The sequence below is a fragment of the Ambystoma mexicanum genome, chromosome 13 (genome assembly GCF_040938575.1).
Source record: "Ambystoma mexicanum isolate Mex_15411 chromosome 13, UKY_AmexF1_1, whole genome shotgun sequence".
NCBI lineage: Eukaryota > Metazoa > Chordata > Amphibia > Caudata > Ambystomatidae > Ambystoma > Ambystoma mexicanum.
In genome coordinates, this window is record NC_090938.1 from 204,372,740 (window position 1) to 204,386,407 (window position 13,668).

The following is a 13,668-nucleotide window of genomic DNA, read 5'->3' on the forward strand; positions in this document are numbered from 1 at the left end:
ATACACATGTCCTCAGAGCAAAAAGAGGGGTAATGCAAGCCTACATTTTACACACAGAACACGCCCAGCAAAGTAAGCAACGGAGTAGATAGCAGATCAAGCTACCCTCTTACACCCAGATGATACACAGATACATTGCTGATTGAAGCATAAACACACATGCTCTCTCTCTCTCTCTTTCTCCCTCTCTCTCTCTCTCTCTCTCTCTCTCTCTTTCTCTCTCTTTCCTCAAGCACATAGTTGTGGCATGAGCAGGAAAACTGCTCTCTTTCCTCATCCGGAGTAGCACTTACAGCATCACAGCATTTAAATGCCCGTCATATTATCTGGATGGCCTACTTATTCCGCAAAAGCCCCATAAGTAAACATTGATGATTGATTATTGACCCACTCCGTTCTTTCCTGCTCAGTCATCAGTGACAATCCCCGCCTGAAGTCAGACTTTGCTAGGAATCCCTTGTGTGGCTGTCGTCAGCAGAACTGCGCAGAAACTGTTTAGCCGGTTAGGCTGTGCAAAATCGGCACCTCAATGCTAATGCAGACCTTGAAACAAGGGCATCAAATGGGTAATTGCCTCTGGGAAATGAAGATTCTGGTGAACAAATAGCAGGTTTTAACATGTGTAATACAGGGGGAGTGTGAGTGGACTGCAGAAAAGGGATATCCTCCAAGTATTGAAGAATAAGCACTACATCGACCGACCTCTCACGGTAATAGGGATTTCACAAAAATTGACAATCGGTTGAAGTGGGATGGGGCTAAAGAAAAAGAGAGCATAAACCAAACAAGTTGTAAATTGAAAAGGGTCAGGCAAGTGGTACTACCCCAGGAATGAAGCTTTGGATAGACCAGGCAGTAAGCCAAGATGGCCTTAGTGGTATTTGGGATGGACCATGCAGGAGGCTAGGAAGATCATTCAGGAGATTGGGATGGACCTTGCCAGAAGCTAGGTAGGTGATTTTAGAGTTTGTGAGTGACCTGGCAGGAAGCTAGGAAGATCATTCAGGAGTTTAGGATGGACCATGCAGGATGCTAGGAAGACCATTCCAGAGTTTGGGAGTGGCCCGGCAGGAACCTAGGAATATCATTCAGGAGTTTACAATGGGCCATGCAGGATGCTAAGAAGACCATTCCAGAGTATAAGTGTGGCCAGGAAGGAAGCTTGGAAGGTGACGGATTTGCAGCTGCACACAGTTTGGAGTGCAGGGTGAGGGGTTCAGCAATGGTACCTTCATATATGACCTTTATTTATTGTCAAATAGATTGTATTTGTTTCCAATTAAATCTAACGATTCCCCAGATCATTCTATAGATTTTAGTATGGAATCTTTACTTGGGAAAGTAAACAACTAATTCCCAAGGCAGCCTTCGTCAGAACCTCAAGTCCAGCACGCCTAAACCCTTGTTCTCTGTGCCCTGGTGTCACAGGAACTGTCACTGAACCACAACACCAGACAAGCTATGAGCCAAAGGGCCAGGTGAGACCCAAAACTAGATGGTTGACTGTGAGTCCTAGGAACTGTAACGAATCAACTTCTTGGACACCAGTGGTCCAGGTATGAATATCGGTTTCTAAACCATCAATCAACCCCACATCTCAAGCACACCAGAAGGGATCCAAACAGATTGGAATGCAAGTAAATTATAAGACCAAATTGTCAAATATTTGGTAAGGTGGACAGAACGGCAGGCTTATCTCTGTAAGGTCGTGGATCGTTGGTTAGTTGCAACACAGCGAAAATTCAATTATTACCCAATGATAAAAGGGACTGTCCACTCAAGGCTGTATACAAATATTTACTTTATTATTACTATAACAGACAGTTCTAGCACACTACAATTACACTTTAAAGGAACAGAGAGGGCAGACAGTTTCACAAAGGAAAGGTATGCACTCTGGATACTGACAGGAGGGTAGTTGGAAAAGCAATCAGTTTACTGTTCAAGGTTATTTGGTTTCAACCACAAAGGGACACATGGTAGTAACTGACTCTAGGGGCCTTCAAAGAAGCACCTGGGGTCAGAACCCCAATGTACCTGGTGCTGAAGAAGTTCCTGGTGCTCGACAGCGTTGAGGCAGTTCCAAGGTGGTTGCAGCAGTGAGACAGAGTTAGTGACGGGAGACAGCTGCGGGTACCAAGCGGCAGGCAGTTCGGCAATCGAGGCTGGACGGATGTCTGCAGGCTGTCCGGTGAAGTGGCTCGGGCCAAGAATGAATGTCTCTTCGCTGGTTGGTGGATCTAGAATGCTGGTCGAGGCATCTCGGATGGCTCTGGCGACTGCGGCGTGACAACAGTCAGCAGTGCATCCGGATGCGGTTGGGGAACTCGACTGTCTCGAAATTGTCCTTAAAAAGATGGATGGTGGATGATGTTTGTTTGGCACTCCTGCTAGCCTCTTTGCAGGGCCAGTGTCCTTTCAAGGCAGACAGCCCAAAGCTCAGGAGATTGATTGCAGGCAATGGCCTTGTCCATTGTCCAGAGACTCTCCAGCACTTCCCACCTAGGAAGCTTGCCGTCAGAACCTAGCTGGACATGCTCTGTGCTGTATGGGTACCGGTTCTGGAGCTGCTGGACGGGTCCTCTGAGTCTAGTATCTCCCTCTGTTCCCTGGAAGATGTTTAGGCGAGGGATCTTGCTTCCCTCTTGGAACTCCTTGCCCTACTTCACTGGCGGAAGATGTAAGGTAGACTGTACCTTCATCCCGGGTCCAAATGAGTCCTTCTTTTTACTCCTTGTGAAGTCTTCAGATGATCTGATCAGTGAGGGGTTCAGCCCTCTTTTAAAGCCAAACGGGCCCCAGTAATTGGTGCAGGCTAAGCCCACCTTAATGAACCAATTCTGGGTCCCCACCAACAATCTTCAGTGATGCTTCACGTCAGAATCAGAGTACTTGGAAACAGACAGGGGAAGGATGACAACATATACTTGTAAGTCCCACCCCTCTTCCTGTCTGCTGTACATCAAAGTGTCTCCCTAATTAATTGAGCCCTATGCGGCGCTTGGTCACAACATGGGCCTCCTTTGAAGTAGGGGGTTGCAGGCAGACTTTCATCTCTTACAATTCACATACTTCCCTGCTCTGAAAGGAGTGGTTCCAGACAGGACATTCACTGACCTTCATACCAAGGAGGGGTGTTAGTACCACGTTGACACATTGCATTACAAAGAGGTGTTTGTCTCTGGCCTCCATTGTCACTTCCTGCACCCAGGCCCTCCCTGAGGCCTGCTAATTAACATTCTTCAGTAGTCGCTGCCACCAGCAAGGTGTAACAATGGGTATGCAAATCCATGGGGCCTTGAAATGCTAATCAGGCTGCCCACAGACACAGGCTTTTCATGTATCCACAGCTGTCAGGTGTCAGCTACACAAGACTGGGGAGGGTGGCGCTGGTAAGCTGTGTCCCCCCAGAGTACATGACTATTTTTCTGCTGTGCTGGAGTGTGGAAAATATGTGCGGGAATGGCCCCACATATTTTCCAGAGGTTGATCGCTCATCAGTCATTCTTTTAAATAAACAAAAATCAACAAAAAAGCCCAGGTGAGCACACTCTCCCTGTGCGGTTGGTTAAATTCCTCACATTACCCTCATCCTCAACATCTGAACCACCACTCTACTGAGGGTCTGGTTCGTCATTAAGGCAAAAGTACCAGCTGAGGCCATCTTCATTTCCATGCTGAGAGCCTGGCTATTGCTGGATGTCCATATGTAATCCCTGTAGGGATATGGCCCACCGCAAAAGCTTATGGTTCTCCCCATGCATGGTCATTAACCATTGCAGAGGCCTGTGGTCCATCTGGATCATAAAGTGAGACCCAAAGATGTAGGGTTTCAGCTTCTTTACAGTCCACACAACCGCATAGACCTCTTTTTCTTCAGCAGCCCAGTTCCTTTCCCTTTTTGTCAACCGCTTGTTAATGTAGGCGACAGGTTACTCTACCCCTTCAGAGTTCAGCTGCGCTAACACTGTTCCAATCCCAAAATCACAGGCATCTGTCTGGATAATCAGTTCCTGACCATAGTCTGGTACTTTGAGAACTGGGGCCATGCACAATCCATCCTTTAAATTCTGAAAAGAGATTTGACAGGTGGGGGTCCAAGTTACCTTCTTTGGCATCTTTTTGGACGTTACATAATTCCGGGGCATGGCAATGGTCCCATACCCACTGATGAATGACCGGTAGTGCCCAGTGAGACCTAGAAAGGCTCTCTCCTGCATCTGTGTGGTGGGGATGTCCCACTCCTTCACAGCCTCTACCTTTGCATCAAGAGGGTGTTTCTTACCTCCACTGACCAGGTGGCATAGGTAAGTCACTGTGCCCTGCACTATCTGCCACTTCATGGCCTTGATAGTCAGGCCTTCATGGCCTTGATAGTCAGGCCTACAGTCTGCAACACCTGCAGCACCTGAAGCACTTGTTTCAGGTGGGATAAATGATCCTCCCAGATGTGGCTGAACACAGCAATGTCCTCTAGATAGTTCTCCATTCTGGACCAAACCTGGTTAACCATCCCCTGAAAAGTAGCAGGGGCATTCTTAAATCAGAAGGGCATCACAGTGAACTGATAATGTCCTTTCGGGGTTGAGAATGCCAACCTCTCTTTCGCTCCATCTGTCAAGCCGACCTGCCAATACCCTGTTGTGAAGTCAAAAGTACTCAATTACTTGTAGCGCCAAGCTTGTCAATGAGCTCATGTCTTCATGACAGAATTGAGCCCCCTGTAGTCCACACAAAACAAACTTCAGTCTCCCACGTGTGGTCTTTTTAGGGACCCGTACCACTGGCCTAGCCCAGGGACTGTGGGATGGCTCTATCACTCCTATGGACAACATCTTGGAAACTTCGTCCTTGATGGTGTCCCTGACCTTATCGGACATACAGTGAATTCTACACTTCACTGGTTTACTGTCTCCAGTGTCCACATCATGGGTGCACCAATCTGCGTATCTCCTGGAGTGGTCACCCCCACCAAGATATATATCGGTTCCTTGAGCTGGTTTGAGGATGCAAAGGACCCAGAATATCCATGCCTATTCTCCCGAAAGGCCACCTAACCATGGGTCGTGGAATTAAGGGGGCCTTTGTGGCACCACCTGACTTGCCAGAAGCTTGACAAGTTGGACAGGACCGGACAAAATCCTTAACTTTTACGCTGAACTGCGGCCAGTAAAAGTGTGCAGACAACCGGTCCGATGTCTTAGTCACTCCCAAGTGACCAGCTAAAGGAATTTGGTGGGCCAAATCCCAAAAGGAACTTTCTGTGGCATAGGGGAACCACCAACCTTCTGATGTCCTCTCCCTCAGAATCCTTTGGCTCACTGTACAGGAGTTCATATTCACAGTAAACTTTGAATGGTTCAGGTACCCACCCTTAGCCTGCTCCTCCACCTGCTTCCGAGTGTGGTACACTCTTTCTGGGCTGTGTAAACGTCAGTCTGATCTGGGCCTCCAGTTGATGCAAACTCATCCAGTTGGGTAGACCCTTCAAATTTGTGCCCACTTGGTCCTCCACATCAGGTTCCTGCGCTGAGCCAGGCTAATCTGAGGTCATGGGTCCCCTGATACCAAAGCAGGGTCTTCTGTGGCTACTAGCCCCTCTCCCGCAGGAGTAGGTGACTCAGTAGTCTGTGGTCACCCCGGTCCTTCCAACAAGCCCTCTGGAAGCACTCCAGGCCCAGAGGCTTTCAGAGCATTCAATCTGGTGTTATTTTTGGCCCTCGATTGTGTAGCCGTTGCAACTATTTCGGGATCAGGAAGATCATTACCCAACAGACATGGGGCAGGGATGGAGTCTTTAACCGCTACACAGTGCTGGGATGTTACACCTCACCAGCTGAACTCTACTATCTTCATCAAATTCACTTACGCACAACTCAGGCCCATGAATATACTGGCCTGGCTGTACCCACTGCCGGGTGACAGAGGTGACGCTAGCCACAGTGTATCAGACCGCAGGAGTTTTGTGTCCATTGATATACACATGCTCTAGATAGAGTTGGACATTTTTGGGAACTGGGCTCTCTTCTGGAGATCCGGTACCGTTCCCACTCAGTGTAACCAATCCACATTCGGTCACTCCCTGGTCTAGTGGGAATTCTTCCTCTGAGAGGCCCACACTATTGATGGCCTCCTCCAGGAGTCCAACATTCACTATGGCTTGCTTGGGTAAGCCCTTGCAAGCAGGGTCCCCTTTACTATGGCCCAGCTCCTTACACACGAAACAACCTTTGGGTGGTGAGAATGCAGGTGTCCCAGTGTTAGGGGTGACTGCGCTCTTCTTTTCTGTGTGCATGACTGAACTGGAGTGTGGGGGTTTCACTTTGTTCTTTTGGGGACCTGACATGGAATAAGATTGGGTTGGCCATTTGTCCTTCCCATCCTTGTTTACTTTTTTGTCAGTCGATTTCTTTTCCGGTTCGGGTGTGCTCGCCTGAGCCTTTTTCTGGTGTTGAGTACTCCAAAACTTTTCGACAGCCTTTGTAAGCTTCCTAGGATCTGTGATAGTCTTGTCCACTGGGTGCTGGTGTAGATCAACCTCACAATTTGTCAACGCAAGCTCACACGCAATCAATTTGTACATCCCTTTAAATGTGTCAAATTTTTTATCAGTCACCAACCCACCCAGATTTTACAGTGGCAAGTGTGTGAATGCTTTAAATGTCTGCCCACTTTTCTTTCCGGGCTCTTTGAAGCTCTTTAGATACTGTTCTGGGATTTTACAGAACTTCCAGAGGAGGGCTGCCTTCATGCTCTCATAAACGGGCCTTTCCTCAGGAGTTAACTGAAGAATTGCATCAGTCGCTGGTGTCGGTGAGCGACCCATCAGGGCTGCACCACACAGTACCTCATCCACCTACTGCAGCTGGAATGCCAGCTCGGACACTTCAAACCAGTCAAAAATATCCTTCCCCACCTCATAAACCTGTACTAAATCTTTGGGGATGTGCCGTCGGGGCTTATCCCGGGGACTCTGGTTTGCGCCACTACTGCTGTTCTCGCTAGCGTCAGACCTGTTGGCCTCTTTCTGCTCTTCAAGTGCCAGCTTGCACAGCTCAATGGTGAACTCGTCCCGCTGTTTCTGTTCCTCTAGCACTAGTCAACTCTCCTTGAGCAGGAGCTCTCTAGCCGCACCCTCATTAACAGTCAGAAGAATTACTGGAACATATATATATATATATATACAGAAAAAGGTGGATTGGAAACCAATCCAAGTCACATCGGCACTCCGGCTGTATTTCCAAGGGGGAGCTGAATTTCTCCAAATAATCCACAGACAGTCTTGGTGTACTGTGCAATGAAAGTGTCCTTTATTGGTTAAAATACACATATATATATATATATATATATATATATTATAGGGTGATGATAACTGCCCTTCAGTTAAGGTGAGTTGGAGACACATAAGAACCCCTCAAAATTCTGTATAAGGGTACTAGCCCCCCATCCCCCTTAAACTGAGCACAGATAACATGATAGGCTGATCAATGGTTCTGGTATTGCAAAAATCAGAATCATAGCGCTTTTATTTTTTGGTTTAGAGAGCATGTGGGGCAACATATTTTTTAGAGTCAGAATGGCTCAGGAAGTGGAGGGTGTCTTAGGCATTAGACTCACATCATGAATATGTAAAATATACTCTGGAAACTGGATAGAAAATGAGATATGCTCAAAATTAAAAACTGATTTACTGTTTGGTAAGCAAGGCTGAATAGGCTGAGATATTCTAAAATGGATGCTAAAATACAAAATGGCTTCAGGATCAGGTGTCAAAAGAGCTGAATCATGCTGATGGTGAATACTGAATAATGCTGAAGGTTAATATTCTTTGGCATTAGTTCACTGTAAGATAAGCACGTCTGGAATAGTATATTTAGACATTTTGGCAGAGAAAGCAGACATGATTGATAGATCAGATAGAGGCAAGGAAGTTACCGATTAATACAGATCGGCTGCAGTACTTGGCAAGCATAATTGAGTTCAAATGTGTTTTTTTCACGGTATGAGACACTGGATGAAAAATGGCACGACCTCGAGAAGCAGATACGACTGCTTTTGGCAGGAGATGAAGAATGTATAATTGTGTTCAGCTTGGTCTAAAATATGCTTATCAGTCTATGTGTTAGTCAACCAATGCTTGCCAAGGTAATCTAAAGTTGGCTTTGTGAGTGACAGATAATCAGATCAGAGACAAGAAGGGGTTTATTTCTGGCTAAGTGGACCAATTAGATATGAATCCTGAATTTGTATGAAAGTATTGCGTCATTGAAAAGGCCTATAAAAGGCAAGCTGATTGCAGGAGCTCTGTGTGCCTTCCAGTGTATCTTTGTGAACCTGTATTAAAGATGACTGTGAATCAGAACCCGGGTGTCCATTCCTTCATTCTGGTCCCAGATCCACAGATGACAAAGAACTTTATGAGACCCAGAAGGACCATCTCTACAATTATATTGTTAATAACTTTTGATCCGGGTAACGGATTTGACCGAAATTTCGAAAGTGATTACAAATCTGTGGGCCCCCCAGACTGCAAAGTCTCATAAAGATTTGTTATAAAACAAAAAAGTTATTAATGTCAAAAAAGATTTATTTTCCAAAAGTGCGGCCTACTTCCCATTCATTTTCCCATAGACACAAAAGGTCAGGTCACTTTTTGCCAAAGTGCACAGCCGAAACTACTGGACGGATTTGGACCAGGTCTGAAACAACTTGGCCATGAAGTGTTGTCTCACACGCCATGCATGGTTTGGGGATATTCTGTGCAGGAGTTATTTAAATATTTGACAGAGAAGGGGGTGCCCCTTTTTCCCATAAAAAAATATATATATATTTTTCTGTTTTGCCTTGTAAGTAGTAGTGCTGACTTTTTGTGCTTTAATAAATAGTATGTTTTTATACATTTGTGTGGACATTCAATTACTTAACTGAATTTGATATTAGTTCTACCATCCACCAAACCCCTAATCGACTAAGTTGAAGCATTACTGCTCAGCCCAAACTATCTAATTAGAGTTCGCTTAGACCAATGTGTGAAAAGCTATTGAAGGTCCAACAGGTTGCTATTGCAGAACCTCCTACCAAGGTTGGGTATGAAAAACCCTCCTAAAACCCGTTGATCCCCTTTACACTCTCCAATCAACCACTTATTCCAGCCCTTGCTGTCCACCAATCCAATCGTGTCAGAGGGCCACTTGTTACGCAGCAGAAAGGTCTGCCCCTTGGGCAAACTGCAGTGTTATCACCCTTTATCTTTCCTCTGTGCCCTGCTTAACCTAGCAAGAAAGAATAACACTGTGAATGGGTTGTGATCCTGTCTCGACCACCACAGCAATCCATTTGGGAACGTATCCCAAAGAAAAAAAATAATAACATGGAAAAACTGAAAATTCTGCTAAACTTAAAAAGAAGTAAGCAATCAATGATACCAAAAATACATGTAAATAGCACTGGCATAGATGCACACTGGAGGTGCATGCTGTGTCTTTAACAAGAAGTCTTACAATCTGTCAACAGAGTGTGCATATGCTTTCTCCCCCTCCTCACTAGGATCCCATTGATTTTGGAGACTAATAAGCCCCTGCGTCATGCTGTGGCCTTTGCGGGACCAAAGGGAGGTCAAAGATAGACTCGGAACACACGCATTGTGTTTCTTCACCAGCCCTTTAAGAGACGCACCCTCTTCGGTTCAATTACCGAACCTCCATGTAAAATGGCAGGTGTATCCCACTGCTGTGAGGAATGGATATAAAATGGTATCATTAAGCTGCTGTCCGCTTAAATGCACAACTTCGGCCTTGATGTTAAAAAACATTAATGAGGCACTTGTTGTGGAAACTGACATTTTATTTTTGCAACATATGAAATTTGGACAATGACTGATTGTGAACAACTGTGTATCTCGGGTGCATTTTAATATGTCTTAATGTATAAGAACTGGACATGTCCTAGAGGGTACCCCTGGGCACCTATTGTGTATGTTTTATTAAGATTTGCTTATTTTTTCTCTGCTGGAAATGTTAGAATGCAATATTATGGAAATGTGTGTATATTGTATGTTACCTAAAGCCTCCAGGTCGAATAAAGGTTTATACAACAACATGCAGACATGGGGGCACACTTGCATCGCCCTCCCTCTCCATAAACACAGGCAGGAGTGCGCCGAGCTGGAGGCAGGCCAGGTGTCCTTTGTGCTGTCCTGCTTCTGGAAACTCATGCAGCCTGCACATCAAGTATTCACATGCTCCAGCCATGTGTTCCCAATAGCCCAGGTAGAAAGTCGGGATAGGAGTGACTCCTTTGTGCTCCGCCCACCCCAGGCGCATCCTCAGGCAAACGAACGGAGACCCCAGCACTCACCTCATACACGTTAAATTGAGACTGCCCTCGTGCCAGCTCCCGGTAGCTGGTAGTGAACTCCCCAATGAAGTCGTGGCTGCAAAGGAAATAAACATCTCATGAAACATGGCAGCCATGGAAACTGCGCCTCTCAAGACCCCATGCAGACTGCGTGCTCCCTTCTTAATCTCCCCATCCCGTTCTTGCTATATGTGTGATCTCTCCATGGGAATGTTCTTGTATTTCTACGTGTTCTTCTCGTTTTGGATACTTCCCACTTTCAGTGCCTGGTTCCCTCTTTCTGAGTTTCACAGTTTTTCCTTTCTGCTGTCTCTGAACTTATACTGTTCTTGAATTTCTGTCTATCTTTGTCCTTATTTATTTTTTGCAACTTTTCCTTTCTTTTGTACTGTGACCCTTATTTAATCGTTCTTTCTCCCCGTTTCTTTGCCTTGCTCTCTCTCCCTCTTTCTTACCCTCTTCTCTGTCTCTGCCACCCTCCTACCATTTTGCTTGTTTCTTATGTATCTTGCTCTTCTCATCACGCCCACATTACATGTGTTATTCCCTGTACATCTTTATTGGCACATTTTGGCATTTCCTCTCTGTTTCTTTCCTTCGATAACTGTATTCTCTATCTTTTATGCTTATGCTGCTCTCTATGTTTTCTCGTCATTTCCTTATCACTTTCTCCCTTTCTCAATATGTTCCTATGCTTTTTGTTTTGATTATTTTACCTGGTTCTTTCACACTTGCCTTTGTGTTCCATGTTCTCGCTTTCATATCATTGATGTTTCCTCTTACCTCTTCCATTTGGTTTCCTCGATTTTCTACATGCTCTTTTAATCTGTTTCATTCTCTCTCTCTCTCTCTCTCTCTCTCTCTCTCTCTCTCTCTCTCTCTCTCTCTCTCTCTCTCTCTCCTTCACTCTCTCCCTTACTCTCATTTTCTATTTCTTTCTCTCTATCTCTCTCTTTCTCTCTCTCTCTCTCATTCTCTCTGTGGCTGTCCTTCTCTGTTTACTTTTTTTTACAAGTGTATCTTCTCGGCCACATAGATTGTTTTTAAAGTTGTTTTAAACCAGAGTGATTGTTTTCTCTCTGTCTGTTACATCCTTAAAATTGTCATTGCAGTCAATCATGTGTCACCAAAGACAAAGGCTTGCTTGTAGAATAGAATGCCATGGATAGAGAATCTACACTTCCACAATGAACTCTAATGAAAAATGTAATTGACAGAACGTTTTAAAGAGTTTCCTAGGGAATTAAAGTGAGTTCCTTGACAAAATAAAGCCATAGAAATGTCAAAAATACGTTAGATGCCTACAATGAAGCAACTTCATTAACCAATCAAACTGCCTCCCACCCGCTCGTCTCCCCCATAAGCCTGCGAGTAGAAAATTATCGAAACAGCACCAAAGGGCAAATACAGCATCTAGGCACTTTTAAGACAGACTTGCCAAAACCATGCTGGACATTGGTTGCAGACTTTCCAATTCATTGTTGGAAGCCAATGCTTCTGGGAATGCCGCGAAGCATCTGTGGACAGCGTTGCATTCTTAGAGAGCAAAGAAAGTAATCTTAGATGACATGCCATCACGAATGAACATGTGTGCATTGGGTCATGGAGCAGTGTGTGTCCTGGGATCTGGGATTCTGAAATGTTCTTTGCTTGTTTGTTTTGTCTGTGGTCTTAGCGTCTATCATGGACTTCAAGAACGACTGTGGTCATGGTGGTCCTCTTCTCCCTTCCTCGCGATGATCCAGCAGCACAGTCCAGGAATTAGAGTTATGCAGCAATAGTTCCATGATTGTAAAGAGGGTGTTGGGCTTCAGCCGTCCAGAGGCATAAAGCCAAGCGTTGAGAGTGACCAACAGGGCAAGTATGATATGGCTGCTGTCTCCGAGTATTCAGTAAAGAATACAATGATAGGGTTACACATCAAGAAAGTGTAGAGTGCTCTATAAGTCATTGCCATCTCACAAAATCTACCTGTGTTGCTTTAGGCGGGTCCAGCTTGGGCCCCTGGTGAGCAAATCAAATGGAGAGAGAAGATGTTGAATACATGAAATATCTTTTGGACACTCCAAAAGATATGCTGATATTGGGGGAAAGAGGGAAAGGTGTTTATTTATTATTATTTTTTTTTTAAATAAGAAATTCATCCTTGATCTTTGTAATAGTAAGAAGGCGACCCAAAGGAGAGGGCCTTTATTCAACAGATTGCCTCAAATAATAGGAAACAAAGTCTCGGGAGGATAACTCAGGGGCAACGTTGTCACCTTGGACGCAAGATGACACAGAGCAACACAGGATCGATCCCCAGGTCCGTGCTTAGAAACCTCTGGGTATTAAGCGCGTTGTAAATAACCTATCATATCATATCAAAGAAGAGAAATATGTTACATTTGTAGCAAATATTGCAAAAGTCGATGATGAGTGGCAGGCATCCTTTGACTGTGTACAACTTGAGAAAACTCCCAGGGGGCTGAAGTGGGACATGGGCACACACACATGCTTATTTCCCATGTTTGGAGGAACAGAAGCGATTCCTCAGTTTACCTGAGTTTAAGAAGAGTGGGGGCACACAGAAAGAACAGCTATTGTCCTGCAATGATGGCAGCCTCCGACAGCCGCTGTGTAAGGAAGTGTGATTGTGTGGACCCACAATTCAATAGTGAATTGTGGAACAATTGTGGAAATTGAGGGAACCTGGGATAGAAAACAATGAATAGACGGGAAGATAAAGACAAGCCTACTAGGCCTTGGAGAATTCAGAACGTGCAAGTGCAGAGAGAGGAGTGGGGAAGAGGGAGAGAGGGTAGGTGCTGGAGGGCCCGTGCTCGTGAGTCAGCAGCAGGTGTAAGTGTCCAGAGTAGGACGTGCTATTGAACTTCCATCTGTAGAAAATAAATGGGTAAGTGCAGGCCTACAGTGACGAAGGCCAGTAAGTGCCAAGGCAAGTGCTGTGTGTAGGTGGAGGCTGAAGGCGATTGGGTTTGGGAGGCCAGGGCCCCGAAGGACACATAAGGGCCCTGGTCACCAATCTCAGCGACCATGAGATTAGCAGAGGAGGGAAGGAGGGAGGCAGGGGGTGAAAAGGAAAGTCTTGAGGAGCTTCTGGAATTTTAGGAGGGCCAGCGCAAGTCAAAGAGGAAGGGAGATGCTGTTCCATAAGAGGGAGTCAGCTGAGGAAAGAGATCGTCCTCCGGCCCTCTGTTCAGTGAAACGCTCGGCACACAGAGAGTTGGTACTAGAGGAATGTAGAGGTCTAGAGGGAGAGTATTTAGTGAGAGCAAGTTGCAGATAGCGTGGTCCCTGGCCCCAGGCAGC

General features: G+C 45.6%; 1 protein-coding gene across 7 annotated transcripts in view; it reads right to left on the reverse strand.

Annotated features, from left to right (window-relative positions):
* LOC138521088 (copine-5) overlaps positions 1-13,668 on the reverse strand; it is a 1,203,840-nt gene that overhangs the window by 226,177 nt on the left and 963,995 nt on the right. For all 7 annotated transcript variants that reach the window (XM_069633646.1, XM_069633648.1, XM_069633647.1 and 4 more), the window contains one exon: positions 10,357-10,432. In XM_069633646.1, the coding sequence (XP_069489747.1) occupies positions 10,357-10,432 (76 nt within the window). The remainder of the gene's footprint in view (positions 1-10,356; positions 10,433-13,668) is intronic.